The sequence below is a fragment of the Alnus glutinosa genome, chromosome 6, assembly GCF_958979055.1.
Source record: "Alnus glutinosa chromosome 6, dhAlnGlut1.1, whole genome shotgun sequence".
Lineage (NCBI taxonomy): Eukaryota > Viridiplantae > Streptophyta > Magnoliopsida > Fagales > Betulaceae > Alnus > Alnus glutinosa.
In genome coordinates, this window is record NC_084891.1 from 2,292,497 (window position 1) to 2,311,597 (window position 19,101).

Genomic DNA, 19,101 nt, shown 5'->3' on the forward strand with positions numbered 1-19,101 from the left:
TAAGCTAAAGTCAATTTATCTTCTTCTTTTTCCTTTTCCTTTTCCTTTTCCTTATTTATTTATTTATTTAAACCCCAGTCTCCATGCCATACTCATTTCTATTTGTGACAACTGATTTTTTTTTTTTTTCTTTCTATATTATGTGATTAAAAAACAAAAAATTGGACTCTTGGATATGGAGCCAAAGACGCCCTTGTATTATAAAAGATTTGAATTCCTTATTATTATTCGACAATCATTACGAATATTTAACGCCGAAACAAACGTAGCCGGCCTGTCTCTTTTTTTTTTTTTTCAATTAAGTTGAGTTCAGTTCATGAATTTCAGTCGGTCCAACCCCATTAAAGTATGTCATGTTTTTTTATCTAAAAAAAATGTAGTCATGTTTTTTTTAGTTAAAGTCCAGTATTAATTGTCCATCATAAGCTCTTTTTTTAATGAGACGAAACAGGTAAAGATTAAGAAGAACAAGAAAAATTAAAGGTTAACAAGAAAACAAATGCAAAACAGACTAATAAATTGAAAATACTATTCTTCGCAACAATCCAAACAAACCCTTTTCACAGCCCGGTAGTCAATTGACATAAAAACCTTTAAATAGATGAGCTATTACGTACAATATTCTTAAGAAAAATTAATGCTAAATCATCAATTAAGCAGCTTTTATGAAAATACATATCTAATATTACAAATACCTAATATGATTAGAATTGACTTATACTAGACAGAAGTAAATCAGAGATATTAAAAACTCAATGACTAAATTCATATTTATTAGATAAAATCTTAAGGACTAAATATGATTTTTCATGTACATATATATATATATGAATGGAAACGGCGGCAGGGCACAGAGATGATGAGATCAGTGGGGAATGATCGTCCATTCCTGGTCATATATATATATGAATGGCAACGGCGGCAGGGCACAGAGATGATGAGATCAGTGGGGAATGATCGTCCATTCCTGGTCATATATATATATGAATGGCAACGGCGGCGGAGCACAGAGATGATGAGATCAGTGGGGAATGATCGTCCATTGCTGGTTATCGCCGCCGTGCCACTGCCACAGCCCAATAATAGTGCCATCAAGCCCAGTACCACCTCCGTATTTTTTTTCGCCGACAAAAGCATCCATATAAAGTCCAGTGTTATCAGCCATTCTTATGGCTCGGAAGCCGTCACCCAAGTCACTGCTCTGAGTCCACAGGATGGACTCGTCAAGAACATCAGCCCTAAAAGGTTTCAGCTGCACAGGATGAGTGTCTCCAATGGCGTGCTTGATGGCCTGACCAGTGGCTTTGTTGAGAAGAGCAAAGCGGGAAACCCGTAATCATCCTTCACTCCTGCGCTGTACTTTTCTTCTTTGTACCAGTGCTGGAACTCATCGGACGGATCAGATCTGCCAAGAATGACGCGCCCATCTAGGATTGTGAGGGAGTAGTTGGGATCGGCCTTGGAGAACACCCTGAAACTCTGCCTACGCCTACGTGAGAAGTAGTGAAAATTCAGGCACATATATAATTAATTTTGTGAAATATATATAATTAAGGAGTTCGAGTTGATGAAGAAGAAGACATACATAAATTATATATGGGGGAAGAAGAGTGGTGGCATTGTAATTTGTGAAAGTTTGTTTTTCCCAATAGTATTTATTCCTACTAATTCCTATTTCCCCATTCCTGTTTTATTCTGATTCTGCTTAACAAATACGTCTTTAATTTTTTCCAATCTAATCTATTAAACTGGCATCCATTCTTGGAGTATTTGATTCTTATACGAATTTTTAGAATCACATGTAATTCTTGAAATATGTGAGAAATATATATTTTAAGAACAAATGCCAGTTTAATAGATTTGGTTTCTCCAACCCAACTTGGAGAAAAACTGTCCCTTACAAATTGCTTGAATTAATGAGAGATTTTGGGGAGGAACAAAATGAAATGATGGCAAGAATCGACGACCATTCTCTAGCTTGCTTGGAAATTTTTCTAAGGAAATGAATCAGTTCCCTCTAATATCTAAGGAGAATAATATTACATATTACGACCTTCATTTTATTAGGCTAATATGATAGTGTCCATTTGTCATTGGATTTTTTTTCTTGCTTTAACAATGGCTGATCCAAACCTATCAGCACAATAAAATAAGGGTGATATAGCCATATAGGGATATAGTATGTAGCCATACTCATGTATGAAAACTAAATCACTCAACATTTTTTTTCCATATCAATCTATGAGACCTAGTTGAACAATATAACTCGAAAAGCATATCGGTTATGCTATTTGTTGTAATAGCATCAACACACCCAACACAGACATGAGATGGATCCTACATATACAAGTTCGGCAAAATACATAGAAAGCACAAATGAATGTAAACGGTTTGACCTTTTGTACGCCAACAGAAAATCTTTTTTTTTTTTTTTCACAGATATTTTTCCTTATTTTTTTGGGTACATATCCTTATCTTAAAAGGATGTAACTTGTTTATAGCAATTAAACGAAGATGCATGTAAATAATTATCACCAACTTCATCACGTTGAAAAGCTAACCAAATGATACTACTGCAAATTAGTTTCCTACTCCAATGTCCATCCGACCCCAAAAGGAATAAACATAAGGTGTTCACTACATCATATCATAAAAGTAACACATTTGTTTGATCATAATATTTAAATTATTATTCCATAAGATTGATAAATTAATTTAAGTGATGAAGCATTTAAAAGAGGGCCAATAAGCATACAACCATCGAGAACCCAAAACTTCAAATAACCAATATTCTGCAATAACTCTACATCAACAAAATGTTTAAATAAATCATTGATAAAACAAATCTAGTTACAACACATGTTTACAGATAATTAAGAAAAGAAAACAAAATAGGATTAGCAATACACAACAGTAGTCTAAAAAACATGAAGGGAAATATTAACTTAATGACTTGCAGCAAATATGTTTGTACCTTACAGATTGGCACTGTAAAGGTTAGAATATAAAAATTTTGTCCTGCATGTTGAAGAACTAGAAAGCTTTCACACAGATTTTTGAAAAAATTCTTGTAATGTTTTATCTGCCTGATTAGTAGACAACAAGTTGATCAAAATGGTCACAGTGGTTGCATTTGCCGAGAAACCTTTGTTAATCATCATCTTGATATATTTCACTACCAATAATGTCTCATTATGTTGCAAGAAGCCTTGGATGATTGTGTTATATGTGAAATGGTCAGGTGAACAACCATTTTCCTCCATTTTCTCAAATAGCTCCCTTGCTTCAATTAGTAGTCCCTCTTTGCAAAGCCCTTTGATCATTATATTGTAAGTCCAAACATCAGCTTGCAAACCTTTGGTAGGAAGAGTATTAAAGAGTTCTCTTGCGGTCGTTAGTTTCCCAGCATTACACATACCATCAATCAAGATGCTGTAAATCACAATATTAAGATCTAACATTTTGTCTTCCATCTCATGAAACAATGCCAGTGCCTCTTGAAAGTGTAAATTCTTACACAAGCCATCTAACAAAACAGCACCAGTTCGGCAATTTGGAGGTTGCCCACAAACTTGCATCTCATGGAGTAGCTCTAGTGCATTCTTAAGTCTCCCAACTCGGCAAAACCCGCCTATAAGAGTGGTGTAAGTGACAACATTAGGAATCATGCCATTGTTAGTCATTTCACGGAAGAGACTCATTGCCTCATCAATTCTTCTATTTTTACAATATCCATGGATCAATATGCTATAGCTAACAATAGAAGGCGAACAACCCTTTCTAACCATCATTTTAAATGTTTTGACAGCTTCATCCATTCTATTTTGCAAACAGTAACCATCAATCAAAGAAGTGTAAGTGATTGTGTCAGGCTCTATGCCTCTATGAATCATCACAGCAAAAACTTCTTGTACTTCTTTCAACATCCCTTCTTTGCCAAGTGTGTCCGCCAATATGTTGAATGTATACACATCTGGCATGATTTTCCTTTCCACCATCTCATTCAATAGTTTAGTTACCTCATTCCACCGGCCGAAATTGCATAGGCCTTGAATTAAAGAATTGTAAGTGAAAACATTTGGCTGAATTCCTCTATTTGTCATTTCAGAGAAAAAAGTCAAAGTCTCAGTTACCAATCTGTCCTTACATAAACTATCAATGATTGTGTTATACATCACTACATTAAGATTTCCTTCATCCATCTTTCTTAACAACCCAATAGCTTCATTGGTCTTACCTATTTTACACAAACAATTCATTATCGTTCCGTAGGTAATTATATCGGGTTTGTAGCCTATCTTTTCCATTTTGTTAACCAAATTCATAACTTCAGCAATTTTACCCCGAAGACATAGCCCCTTGACAAGAGTACAAAGAATTATATAGTTTGGTTGAAAACCAAGTTTCAAAATTCTAGCTAAGATAGAGAAGCCAAAATCTACCTGATTCAAATGGTAGAAGCAATTAATTAAAATGCCCAGAGTATATACATCGGGAGCAATTCCTGAGAGATCCATTTCTTTAATCAGAGAAATCACGGTTGAGTGATGCTTTATTCTTGCAATTGCAGTCAGCAATTGAGTAAAATCCACGATGGAAGGCAAAGGGTGTATGTGAAGCATTCTATCAAACAAGCCCAAGGCATCATCAAGATTCCTTAAGCTTCGAGATCTACACCAATCTCTCACAGATTTCAAGAAATGATTGGGGCTTTCCACAATATCTCTACCACTATTGGTAGTTTTAGAAGAAGTAGCACTAAAACTACAACAATAATAAAAATTTTGACGATGGAAAGAATCCCTTGAATGACAATAATGATAGAAGAAGAAAGCAAGAGAGTTTCTAGACTTAGCAATCGTACCCATTTCCTGATGTAGTGGAAGAAAACCAGAAGCAGATCTGATGTAGAAATGGCCGTCGTTTTCCACTTTCAAAATGTGCCTGAACGTTAAGATGGGAGGGTCTGGGTTCCTATACACAATGTGATTTTTGTTTTCCATCTCGAAAGGACAATTTTGCCCTTTATGGTTTCCAATGAAAAGGTGGTTTAATTTGTAAAGCTCTTTCGTATTTTTGGAGCGATGTTGTGTTTAATTTGCCGTCATTTTCCCATTTTCTTTGATTTGTTTCTTCACAACCAACTATATATCTACGAATTTGTTGTTTTTTCTTGGTCAATTATTTCTCAAGTTTTCTAATTCTCTTACATTTAACATTTCCTCAATTATTTAATTCTATTTCAAAAGCTGTACATTTAACATTTCCTCAATTATTTGGTCGTTGCAGATGCTCCGCCTCTAATGCTCAATAGCGGCGACCCAACATGTCACAGTTATTGATCACTCAACAGTCGCTGCTAAACATTTTTTTTTGCAACTGCTAAAGGAGTTTTGAACGAAAATCATAAGTCACCGCTATTGGTTTATCAATAGTGGCAATAGCTAGGTTGTTGCTATTGGATAATACTATTAAAATTTCAAAAAAATAAGTATTAGCGGCGACAAAGTGTTGCCGCTAATACTACTAAAAATTCAAAAGAAATATTTTTTTTTTTTGAAAAATATATTTTTGAGTATAATTACAAATGAAAAGCTAATTCAAATAAAATATGCAACAAACAAACCTAGTAGGAAATAGGAAGCAAACAATTCTATAAAACTCCCAATCTATCCAAATTGACATGAAATATACACAAGATCTGCTAGTGTAACAATTTGCAAGGTAGTCGAAATATAGATGCAAATCATGCAATCTAACCAATTGTCCGATCATCAACCCAAACTTGTAGAGGGACTAGAGAAGGAAGTTATCAATCATATGGAAGGAAAACCACATCAGCCCCATCCCAATTCAACCAATAGCTCTTCACCTAAAAAAAAAAATGAAAAAAAAAAAAAACACAAAAAAATCAAGCATTTGTTAGTGACCAATACTTCCACCATATTTTACATATTATGCCTCGAGTTTTTGAATATTTCAGCAATCAAAAAAGAATGAATAAATTAAAAACAAGAAAACAAAAAAGAGTGAATAAATAAGGTACAACCTTTCTCAATCAATGACATCAAAGTTAAAATGTCCTATTAAATGATTTGTAACATCACAAGAACAGAGAGAATGTCCCACTCGTCCAAAAGGGAGGTGCTCAAAACACAAGTCAAAAGAAACGCAATTTGAAGAAAGTGATCAAACTTTTCATATTATAGAAAAGCCACTTAGAGAAAGAACTTGCTTGAATGCTGTTGTGAGCAAAATATCGCTGCCTACTTTTGTGAAAGCTAGCATCCACACGTTCCCAAGGTACCTGAGTGAGACCTCTGATCATCTCCTCTACATATAGGAAAGAAGAATGCTCATAACAACCAGAAGTGAATGGAAAGAATAAATTAAAACAATAATTTTGGTTTAGAAAAGAACAAAAAAAAAAAAAAAAAAACATGACAGGCGTATGTTGTCAAAGCACAACGGTAATGAACTCAATTATGGGACACTTAGAAAGTACCTATCGCAATTAAATTGAAGGTATCATGTCTATCGGATTCTTCTCAGGTGGACCTTGTTCAAGAATCTAATAAAGATGCCATCTGCTATACTTTAAAGTTTAGAGAAATTACAATATTGAAAACATTATCGGCAATTATCAAGTGCAAGTTGGGAATTTAAATGATGTTTAATTGAATATTGATTTGATATAAAAGTTCCATGACTGCTAGTACTGTCTAGAGAACATGAGAAATGCAACATGGTCGGGAATCAAATGCAGCAATAAATAAAGGAATAGTACAGACATAAATTGTGATACTAGGCTCAAGGCTACTACTTCTTTGTAGATCTCCATATACGACATACGTAAAAGAAACTCTCGATCCACATCCTAATGTTCAAAAACAAATTATGACATTTACTTAGTCCCATATCCGATCCCTATGTGGTAAAACTGTTGAGCAAAATTATAAATCCAAAGCGCTAGAAATCAAGATCATTAGTCACAGAAAAGTTGCCTTCAAGTCACAAACCTATAGAATAAAATGATCTAAAAATTTCATTGCTTTCCTCGAGGCAAGATCTAAAGACTCGATGAACGAAAGTTTCAAGTGGAACAGGAAGAGTTCATTGTTTGAAGCAATGCAGTAAGAACAAGCACCAGACCAATCACCTATATCAATTGTACCAATACATGAGCCCTAAGAAATTATTAAATGGAAATTTGTCACATTTTGCTATGAGCCTTATTATTAGGGGTGTGGCAGAAGAAGTGTGGGGTGGCTTTGTGTGGAAGAAATGCGTGGAAGTGGGATTCTTGAAGGAACGTGACTGAAGCTAGCTAGGAGTGCAAGACAGTAGCGAAGTTAGTGGTTTAAGTGTGCTGCAACTCTAGAATAATAGTTAGTGGGTCCATGTTTCTATGTTAGTAAGTGGGTCAGTTAATTGTATATATGCATTTCATTAGTGGGTTAATAGCTTAATTAGTGGGTATTGTAGTATGGGTTTAGTGGGTAGTTGTTTATTTTAGCTTGTCTTTGTATTTAAATTCAACTTTTATTATTAATGGGGGTAACTAGAAAATTATCCAAAGGTTCATCTCTTAGAGCATTCCTAGTAGCCTCATCAAATTTTACTCACCAAAGTAGTTAAAAACTACTTTTCTCTATTTTAGTGAACCACTTTTTTAAAATTCTCTCAACAGCCTCACCATTTTAACTATTCACTATCACTATTCCACTTAAATAATACTTTTTTCAGATTTTTTTTATTCTTGCTCTATTTAATCTTTTTATACAACAAGCTATCATATACTTTTATCTTGAGATTAGATCATTGCTAAGAAATTCACAGAAGTTTTCATTTAATTCTTAATTAAATTCAAGAAAGAAAGAAAGAAAAGATAAATGAAAGAACCACAAATTTATGTCAGGGACAAAGAAACCTTCATGTCCATGAAATAAGGACATCATCCTGTGAGAGAGATGGGAGATGGGAGAAGAAAATGAGAGAAAAGAGAAAAAAAAAATGTGTTGATCATGTGAAACAAAATTGGTGAGTATTTTCACTCACCAAAACTTTTTGAATGAAAAAAAGGGATTGGCTCCTTGAATTACCAAATTATTATCTTTTATTGTCTTTTATCATTATGTCATTTCAAATTTCACCCTCAAATATCTAGGCTCATAACACATTTGAAGTAATCGAAATTCCCAACCTCGCAAACAACCCATTTCCAAGGTGATTGTGCAGGCAAAAAGGAATCTTGTCAAATACGTTTCGGGACACCTAATTGCTGTTTTTTTTTTTTCATTAGTGTATTTCAAAATGGATCTTGCTTTAAGTACCTGTTGAATGGTTTCGAACAATTCATGCACAAAAAGAGGAATGACTCCCGGCTCTATGGCCGAGCCTCGCATTGTATATATGCGTTTTCCCATTGTTTGTTTGCCCATAAGCAAACACACATGCACATGTGATGGATCGTGGTACAATTATGTGATGGATGAATCGTAGTATAATCACACAATTATGTGATCGATCGTGGTATGATCAATGTGATCGATCGTGGTACGATCAATGTGTGATCGATCATGGTAGGATCTTTGTGATTGATCATGGTACAATCATGTGTGATCGATCGTGGTACAATCAATGTGATCGACCGTGGTACGATCAATGTGATTGATCGTGGTACGATCTAAGTATGATCGATCGTGGTGGGATCTAAGTGTAATCGATCGTGGTATAATTTATTATTATTTTTTTCTATTTTTTTAAATGTATAGGGTCAATAGCGACGACCTCAATTATCGCTGCTATTGGCCTATTATTAGCAGTGAGGTTTATAAGTCGCCGCTATTGATTTAGCATCAGCAGCGACTTTAAATGTCGACGCTAATGAATATGATTTATTAATTTTTTTCTATTTTTTTTTATTGTGTGGGGTCAATAGTGGCGACTCCAATTGTCGCTGCTTATGACTCATTATTAGCGGCGATATTTAAAAGTTGCCGCTATTGATCCAGCACCTGAATATGATTTATTATTTTTTTTTTTATTGTGTAGGGTCAATAGTGGCGACTTTCTGTTGCCGCTATATATTGACCCATTATTAGCGGCAACCCTTGTTTGTTGCCGCTAATTATCAACCATCAACAATGACGTGTGAGTGTTTCCGTTGATAGTCAATTATCGACACTGCTATAAAGGATCATTAGCGGCAACAAATGATCGCAGCTAATGATTTAGTGTACATTTACAGTAACTTTTTAGCAGCGACACCAAAGTTAGCCGCTAATTTGCAAATTTCTTGTAGTGCATGGTCCTTTATCGTATTGGTCCCTCCTAAATGGTAGCCAAGCAGCAGAAAAGTAATCTTTTCTTCGATCCACACTGAATAAATGCAGTTGGGGGTACTCTTAAAGTTCATCAAAAGTTGTAAACAAGTGGAAGTTGTGTGGGCTTTGTTTTGTAGCAAGAGAACAAATTGGATCAAGCCCAACCGCCCAATCTAGGCTTCGGCAGGGCAGACCTAATTTTCTTTTCTAAACCTTTTAAAGTATTTTAATATTACTCTCTATACTTTAACCACTCTCTTAAGCTTAAGCATAAGCACTTTGTACACAGTAAGGGAATTGTTTATTAATTAATGAGAGTTCACATAAGAGACAAACCAATGCATTTGACAGTATTTTCTTTCAACTTGCAGTATTGAACTTTTCTAAATTTTCATCGTTTTTGCAATTTATCTTAAATTTAAAAAACTCTCAATTAGTATTGGATTTATACATCTCTTATACAAAAGATGTGTAATAAGCGAATGAAAGCAAACATTTTTCATATATCTGTATAATGCTTATTATATAGCATTTATACCGGCTAATATGTTGGTCTCATGAAATCATAATTTGTTGAAACAACAACATGCTTCTCTCTATATTTGATCGGTTAGTATTCAACAAAACTATTTTTAACACCATGAATTAATAGTCTAATTCTTATAAAAGATTTTCTAATTTCAATTATTTTTCTAACAGATCGGTAGATGTGCTCATGACTACCAAGAGGAAGATACCTACTTCACCCACACATGCTTTAATTTCCCTTTTTTACGCCGTCAGATTCCTATGTATGATATTGGAATATATATTGGCCTCTTAGTGATGCTTGTGGACGTCTCAACGGTGGCTTCAACTATAGATGTATATATCCCATGTGATTTCACTCTTGATCTTCAATGTTTATTTAATTTCTGAAAGCTTGAAACATGGAGGCCATGAACACTCTCTCTTTCTTGCTGTTAATTCTAATAGAAGATGTCATGTTTGTAATTGCACTAATTAATTCTAATGAGAAACTCGGTGTGTATTTGTATGCATTAATTGTGATTTTATTTTGGGTTTTCGAATGTGCAACTCTTCCACTCGTAGCTAGGCACAAACATAATGATCATATCCTCAAGCTCACCGCTATTGTATAATTTGTGAAGAAAAAAGAGATTTAAATCATTAGTTTTATTATTGTGTAGACTATATGTGACTTCTCTACTCATCCTCAATGCATTTTAGGAAAATGTCTATCTATTAAGTTTGGTAGTACTTTCACATATGACTATTTTTACCAGCACCTTTTTACTTTTGTTTCAAGGACTATTCCTCCCTACCATGCGATGCTTGTGGTAAGGCTTTGGATGACGTGCCCCTAGAATGTACTCAATGCAAATGTAATGTCAATGGCTTTTGTTCGTGTCTCAGAGAAATTAAAATAACAAAAAAAGTCGAGTGATGGTTGGAGAAAGCCAGCAACAATAGCCTTAGACTCGCCCCAAGGCATGGAGATTTCAAAGTTTGCTAGCTATCATGGAACACACACTCTCCCTCCTAAGAGGTTTGATTATATCTTTAACTATCAAAGTTTAGGAAAATAGAATTTGGCCAAGAGCTCATCAATATATTTTGTACATTGTGTTTATATATATATAGTTTATTGGTGAATGACCGAATAATATTAATGATGAAAAGGATGTTTGGTTTAGCATGTTTAAGGGAAGAGTAATGTTTCTTACACAACTCTCATATAATTTTTGTGCAACTCTAACTACTTTTTTCTTTTTCTTTATTTCTTTATTTTTTATTTTTTATGATCAACTATTGGATTTATTTTCCGATAGGTAGACCCTAAATATTCAATGGTTTATCTTAAAAAAAAAAATTGTTAAAATTATATAAAAATTGTGTAAGAGTTTTGCAAGAAACATTACTCTTAAAGGAAAGGTTATCTTGATTCTCAATAATTGCTTCAAAATAGTATTCACAGGTTGAATATTTGTGTTTAAATTAAAGTTAATTTATCTTCTTCTTTTTCTTTTTTATTTATTTATTTAAACCCCTATGCCATACTCATTTCTATTTGTGACAACTGTTTTTTTTTTTTTTCCCTATATTATGCGATTAAAAAACAAAAAAATTGGACTCTTGGTCTTGGATATGGAGCCAATTAAAGACGCCCCTTGTATTATAAAAGATTGGAATTCCTTATTATTATTCAACAATCATTACGAATAGTTACTTAGATTATGACCAAGTGTTGAAAAAACCAAACCAACCGTTTGCTCAAAACACACACGGCAACGGTGATTTATTCTTCTGCCTCTGGTTTGCCATGTGAAGCAACGGTGCCGGATCTTATATATGTTTCTGTTAAGGGGTGGAAGTGTTCTCTAATTGACAGTTCTTTTCTTGTTTATATTGCTAATATGATTAAAAATATCCCTTTGTGCCCATCTTTGCCTCCGGACAAAATTATTTGGGATGGTACGTCTAATGGTGTGTTTTTAGTTAGAAGTGCTTATCATTTAGGCTGAGATTTGTTGCATAGTAAAAAAGGGGAATGTTCCTCCGCTTCTAATAGAAGTGACTTCTGGAAGAGATTCTGTGCTATTAAAGCTCCTAATTCTTTAAAAAATTTTATGTGGAGAGCTTGTCAAAATTTGTTACCCTCCAGGCGGAATTTACTGAGAAAAAGTGTGGTAGATAACTCTCTCTGCTCTTGCTGTAACTTAGTAGAAGAGTCTATTGTCCATGCTTTATGGAACTGCCCTGGGGCTCAAGATGTGTGGGGTTGTGGCCCTGTTCTGTTTCAGAAGTGCCCTTATATATTTTCTGGTATGTTTGAACTTGTTTCATATTTATATAATAAACTAAATGATGACTTGTTGAGTGTTGCAGTGGCTGTTTTTCATAAAACTTGGTTGAGAAGGAACCAGCTTATTTTTGATGAGCAGTTCTCTGCCCCAATGGTGGTGTTTAATGAAGCTTCTAGATTGATTGATGAGTTTAGTACTTTTAACAGGAAGGAGTCTTTGTTAAGGGCTCCTGTTGTTCAAGATTTAACTGGAGGTAAAGTTTGGAAACCTCCTGAAGTTGGTCTTTGGAAGGTGAATTGGGATGCATCTGTAAATGTGAATGATGGGGTGATTGGATTGGGTTGTGTTATAAGGAATGATGAGGGTCTCGTTATGGGGGCTAAATGCTGTGTATATAAAGTTCAGGCTGATTCTTTATTGGCAAAGGCCATGGCTGCTCTCTTTGCTGTGGATTTTTGCCTTGATATGGGCCTTGCTAATATTGTATGTGAAGGGGACTCTCTGCAGATCATTAAGGGGATATGTAATGTAGATGGTCAGCATGACTGTATTGGGCATTTTTTGCTGGAAATTAGACAAAAAGCTTTTTGTTTTTCTGTTTGTAAATGTACTCATTGTTGTAGAGAAGCTAATGTAGTTGCCCATATGTTAGCTAGAAAGGCTTCCTCAAGGTGCCTACCTCGCATTTCTGCCTCTTTAAAGCAAGTAAAGCTAGAGGCAGTCTACGTACGTGTGAGGGTTAGCTTGTAAAAAATATGTTTACTAATTTGTGGACTCTTTTCAGTCTTTTGCAAGTTATTTATTTATTTATTTATTAATTTTAATAATATATTAACACTTTTATAACTCAATCATAAAAATAGAACAAATTATTTTACCAAAATAATATTACATATACATTCAGAAATTTCTTTAATCCAAACCTGATCTATGAACTATTTAACGGTAGCTTGAACTAAGACATGCACCGCCTTATTAAAGATTCTACTATTATGAACAATCTGCATGCCAACTAGAGAGAATTTAAAATAATACGAGTGTCAGCCACTAATTATCTAATTTTACTCCAATTACGCTCATTAGAACTCACAACCTTAATCACTTAAAAGTGCATCACATTTAATGGAGATGGACCGAATTGAATGTGACTTACATAGTCTTCCCACTTTAGATCATGATTGAGCCAATCTCATTCTCTCTAAAGTTATGTTTTTTTTTATGTAAAATGTTTTTTTTTTTTTTTTAAGAAATAGGTTGGCGACTTTCGGCAACTTCCGGCGAGGTCGATCTGGAGGTTCGAGAAACAGAAATTTAAACTCGAAAAATGGTTTACGAAATTTAAAAATGGAAACCATTTTTTAAAACTAAAAAAACTTTTCTAGTCAAACTGAAAATATTTTCAATATAACTATCACTTTCGGTTATACCAAACAACAAAAAATACAAAAAAATATATATCGCAGAACCAAGCATAGCCTTTGTCTTTTTTTATTTCAGTCAAGTTGAGTTGAGTCCAAGAATTTCAGTGGGGTCCAATCCCATTAAAGTAAGTCATATTTTTTTTGGGTTAAGGTCCAGTATTAATTGTCCGTCATAAGCTCTTTTTTTAAAGAGATGATACAAGTAGAGATTAACAAGAACAAGAAAAATTAGAGGTTAACAAGAAAACAAATGCAAAATGGGACAAAAATTTCTTATAAATTAATTTATAGAAAATTTTTTATGATTAACATATAAAAATGACATGTGTCCTTTCAACAGCATTCTAATGATTGAAGGCACCCCACAAGTACATTTTTTAAAGAAACTCATCAATTGATGGCACATAGAATTGCTTAAACTTGATATTTTCTTATCTGATTCATCTTTCTATCAAGCATGACAGGCACAGTTGTACTACCTCCTTGCTAAAGAAACCAAGTAAAAGATACTTAGAAAATATAACAAATTTCTCCTTGTAGAACCTGAAAATATCAGTCTGTATTAACTGAATATCATTTCTCATCTCTAACAAATCTCTCCTTTTAGAATTTAGAGTTAAATACACTTCTAGTCTTTGAGTTTTGAAAACTTTATTTTTTAGTATTTGAGTTTCAATTCGCATCACAGAGGGTACCTCCATTTTGAAAAAAGACCAAATTAATACCTCAGTCAAGTTTTTCATTCAAAAACTAACGGCCTGCTATGTGTCAACATCTGAGGGTGACATGTGTTTTAGTATAAAAAAATAAAAAAAATTTAAAAATAAATTAAAAAAATTGAAAAGAAGAAGAAGAAGAAGAGTGGTGGCTGAGCTACCCTCTTGACTGGCCTAGGCCATGGCAGTTAAAAAACAAAATAAAACAAAAAAAAAAGGTCAAGAACCACTCCCAATGGCCAAAACCCTTGACCAAATTTTATTTATTTATTTATTTTGTCATATGGTGGCCGAACCACCCCATGGCTGGTCAAGAGGGTGGTTCCTCTTCTTTTTCCTTTTTCTTTTTTAGTTTTTTCAATTTTTTTCAATTATTTTTTATTTTTTATTTTTTATATTAAAACACGTGTCAATTCTCAGGGGTTAACACCTGGTAGACCGTTAGTTTTTTGATGAAAAATTTGACTGAAGTACAAATTTAACCTTTTTTCAAAATGAAGGTGCCATCTATAAGACAGATTAAAACTCAAGTACTAAAAAATACTAGAATTTATTACTTACTGCATATACAAGTTCTTTCTTTATTTTTCTTTTTTAGTGGGCCATGCAAATCATTTTTTTTTTTTCCACCTACAAGTTACTTGGCATAAAGTATTGAAATTCTGTCGGTGCAAATACTTTGCTTTGGACCCCTCTATTCTATAAGACTCACAAAATCTCAAAGAGGTGGCAGAATACATACCTTAACCACTTGCCACGTCAATCCTCAAAAACACAATTTGCTTGCGTAGTAAGCAAGTGAATGCGCGCTGCTCACCTTGAGAATAAGGACTTGGCTCTGACGTGTGACACGCCAACGAATTCGTCAAGTATTTTACATAATTTGATAGCAAGGGCCGATGAGTAATTTACCATATTTTATAGAGTTCTTAGAATATTTTAATATAACGATGAATTTATTGCAAATTAGGTAAATTACAAAAGTAAATTTTGCATTTTTTTTTTTTTAAAGAAAAATTACACATACTCTCGTCAAACCATCACCACATTGTCAATGTCTCCTATAAACTATTGATTGTGTCAGTTTTTTCCATGAACTACTAAACAATTTCAATGTCTCCTAATGACAAAAATACTCTTCATAATTTTTTTTAAAAAAACTTCAAATTATAGCAAAAACCTATAAAAATAAATATTAAAAAATACAAAAAATAAAATAAAAAACCAAGACAATGTATTTGTCTTTTAATTTTTTTTCGTTTTAAAATTTTCTTTTCTAAAACTGAAAAAATAAAATTCTTAAAAAAATTGAAAAACCAATGCCGTCATTTTATTTTTATTTTCATCGTTTTTATTTTTTTAGAACAATTAATTTTGTTTTTTAATTTTTTTAAGTTTTTAATTTTTTTTTTTTCAAATTTATAAGAATATTTTTGTCTTGTTGAACTTTTTTAAGGTCATTTTTATTTTTTTGTTGGCTTTGAGAGGAGCATTGACATTGTTTTGGTACTTTAGGGGTAGATTAACATAATTAATAATTTGAAGGACATTGACAATTGAATGTTAGTTTAAAAAAAATATGTGTACTTTTATCTTTTCTAAAAGAAAAATCAACTAATAGTTGTATTGGCCTCGTTGAGTGAATAGTAATGACTTATATTTTGTGAGACATCATTTTGCTTTTTAGAAGAAAAAATTATAAAATTATAAATTATTTTTATTTGGAATAACTTCACAAATGAGTATCAAATTATACGCCGTTTTGAGATAAGGGTAGTGAACTAGCAAACATCTCAAACTAGGGTATCCAAGTTTCCAAATGTCTCACTTAAAGGTACTTCGTTAGGATTCGAAGTACCCAAAATACTCATATTTTTTTTTTCTAAAAGAAAAAAAATGCTAGGATTTAGTAGGATTTAGGTGTTGGTCAAAATTTAATAGAATTTATAAAAATACTTATGCCTGAATCTTTGAAAAATTTAAATTTTTTTTTTTTTTTAAAAAAAAAAGTAAATACATGGGTATTTTGAGAATTTAGTTGTTGGTCAGACTTTTTTTAGTTTTTTTTTTTAAATTCTAATAATTTTATGAAGGGTATTTTTGTCATTAGAGGGGGACATTGACATTTTTTTTTTTGTAATTTAAGGGGAGCATTGATAAAATTGGTAGTTTGAGGGGGACATTGACAATGAAATTATAGTTTGAGGAGGGTTTTGTGTACTTTTCAAAAAAAAAAAAAAAACTTAAAAAGTCTTAAATCACCGATTATTCAAAAAGTTAAAGTTAAAAGAAAATGATAAATTTTTAAATTTAATTAATACTTTAATACTCTCATTTATGTATGAATTGAATAAAGACCAATATGTAAAATATTCATTTAAAATGTGAGGTGAATTACATAAATAAAAGAATTGAGAATTTAATAAGCAATCAAAATTTAACATCTTAATCGGCCAAAGTAAAGCTAAGAATTGTGAAAAGAAAGAAAATTATTAGAGCTCATTCTAGCTTCTTTTTTATGCCTTCTAGATGACATGGATTTAATAAAAACAAAAGTTTATCTTAAAATGTGACGTACGAAATGTAATTTTTTAAGCAAAAAAATTAAATCCACGTCATCCAGAAAGAATTCTAACATTTCTCGAAAAGAAATAAGCAATCAAAATTAGAATATAATTTACCTTCTCACAAGATACGTTTAGGTAGCTTACAAGTTAGAAGTTCGAATTTATTCCTAACTGCATGTACAAGTTATTTCTTTCTCTTTCTTTTTCTTCTTTCAACTGGAAAGAATTTGCTTTGCAGAAATTAAATAGTAGGCCATGCAAATTTGTAGCTTTATTCACCTCAAAAGCACAATTTACTTGCGTTGTAGGCAACTGAATGCCACTTGACTTGCATGCTCTTATTTCAAAGGTTGGATAAGTATAAATCTCGACTAATTTCCCTCCACAACAACACCAAAAAAAACTTCAAATTATAACAAAAACCTATAAAAATAAATATTAAAAAAATATGACAAAAATAAAAAACCAAGACAATTTATTTTTGTCTTTCATTTTATTTTTTTCGTTTTTAAAATTTTCTTTTCTAAAACTGAATATATATATATATATTGAAAAGCCAATGCGATCATTTTATTTTTATTTTAATCATTTTTAATTTTTTTTTTAAACAATTAATTTTGTTTTTAATTTTTAAGTTTTTGTATTGTTTTTTTTTCTCGAATTTATAGGGATATTTTTGTCTTATTAAACATTTTTTAAGATCATTTTTGTCTTTTTATTGGCTTTGAGAGGAACATTGACATTGTTTTAGAACTTTCGAGGGTAGATTAACATAATTGATAATTTAGAGAGACATTGACGATAGAGTGATAGTTTAAAAAATATGTGTATTTTTCTCTTTTCTAAAAGAAAAATCAACTAATAGTTGTATTGGCCTCGGTTGAGTGAATAGTAATGACTTATGACTTGTATTTTGTGTGACATAATTATGCTTTTTAGAAGAAAAAATTATAAAAAAAAAAAAAAATTACAAAACACAAAATATTTATAAATTATTTTTACTTTTAAATAATACCAAATTCACAGCAAATATATATAGTAAATCTTTTTTTTATATATATATACACCATAAAAAATAAAAATAAAAAAAATAAAAATAAAAAAATAAAAAAAGATTTGCATTTACCAAACAACACGATTTCTTTCCTACTAGACTCATCTAATTGGGAATGAAGGAAGATTCTCATTATACTATCCTATTAAAGTCAGAGCATAAAAGAACGTACATAAGACAAAATGTGGGACCCTCGAATTCACTAGACCCTAGAAAACGACAAATAATCGAACGTATGAGAGAAATTAGACACATAATAATCAAATCTAGAAATATACCATTAAATTTGTAAATTTAATTTAAACGAATTATCTTTATTATGCATTGCTTGTTAAAGGCATAAAGTTAAGAGAAGTACACATATCTCTTTTAAACTACTATTTAATTGTTAATGTACCTCTAAAATCACTAATTGTGTTAATGTCTCCCTCCTTAAACTATCAAACAATGTCAATATGCTACACAATAACAAAAATATCCTTCATAAAATTATAAAAATTCTTAAAACTATATAAAAACCAGACAAAAATAAAAAATAAAAAATCATTTTAAGAAAAATTAAAAAATAAAAATAAAAACCAAGGTCTTTTTTTAGGCATTTTTCTCATTTTTTTCAGTCTTAAAAAAAAAATCATTCTTATTTTTAGTTTTAGTTTTTTTTTTCTCGAATTTATAAGCATATATTCGTCTTATTGAATCTTTTTTATGATTATTTTTGTCTTTTTGTTGGCTTTAGGGAGACACTGGCATTTTTTGTTAGTTGAGGGAGACATTGACACAATTTATAGTTTGAGGACACATTAACAATATAGTGGTAATTTGAATGAAGTATGTACGTAAACTTTTCCCCTTTAAGTTTATCAATATGTCTCACAAACTTTAAATACATAATCTTTCCCTCATAATTAAGAAACAAATGTCATTGTATCTCACAAAGTGAAAATAAAACGGGAAAATTTAAATATAGAACTTGAAAAGTACTGTTAAACCACCGATTATTCAAAAAGTTTGAATTAAAAGAAAATTATAAATTTGTAAATTTAATTAATACTTTAATACTCTGCTTTATATATATATATATATATATATATATATATATATATATATATATATATATATATATGGATTGAATAAGGACCAATATATATGTGAAATATTTATTTAAAATGTGAGGGGAATCACATAAACAAAAGAATTGTGAATTTAATAA

At 31.8% G+C, this 19,101-nt stretch overlaps 2 protein-coding genes and 1 pseudogene across 2 annotated transcripts; 1 reads left to right on the top strand and 2 right to left on the bottom strand.

The window, feature by feature from the left end:
- Positions 1 to 936: 936 nt before the first annotated feature.
- LOC133870199 (ricin B-like lectin EULS3) lies at positions 937 to 1,543 on the bottom strand (annotated as a pseudogene).
- Positions 1,544 to 3,044: 1,501 nt separating this feature from the next.
- On the bottom strand, positions 3,045 to 5,003 carry LOC133870585 (putative pentatricopeptide repeat-containing protein At1g12700, mitochondrial). The gene has a single exon (XM_062307744.1). It carries the CDS (start codon positions 5,001 to 5,003, stop codon positions 3,045 to 3,047), a length of 1,959 nt encoding a protein of 652 aa, XP_062163728.1.
- Positions 5,004 to 12,283: 7,280 nt separating this feature from the next.
- On the top strand, positions 12,284 to 12,770 carry LOC133870586 (uncharacterized). Its single transcript, XM_062307745.1, has 2 exons — positions 12,284 to 12,668; positions 12,757 to 12,770. Exons 1-2 carry the CDS (start codon positions 12,284 to 12,286, stop codon positions 12,768 to 12,770), a joined length of 399 nt encoding a protein of 132 aa, XP_062163729.1.
- The last annotated feature ends 6,331 nt before the right edge of the window (positions 12,771 to 19,101 follow it).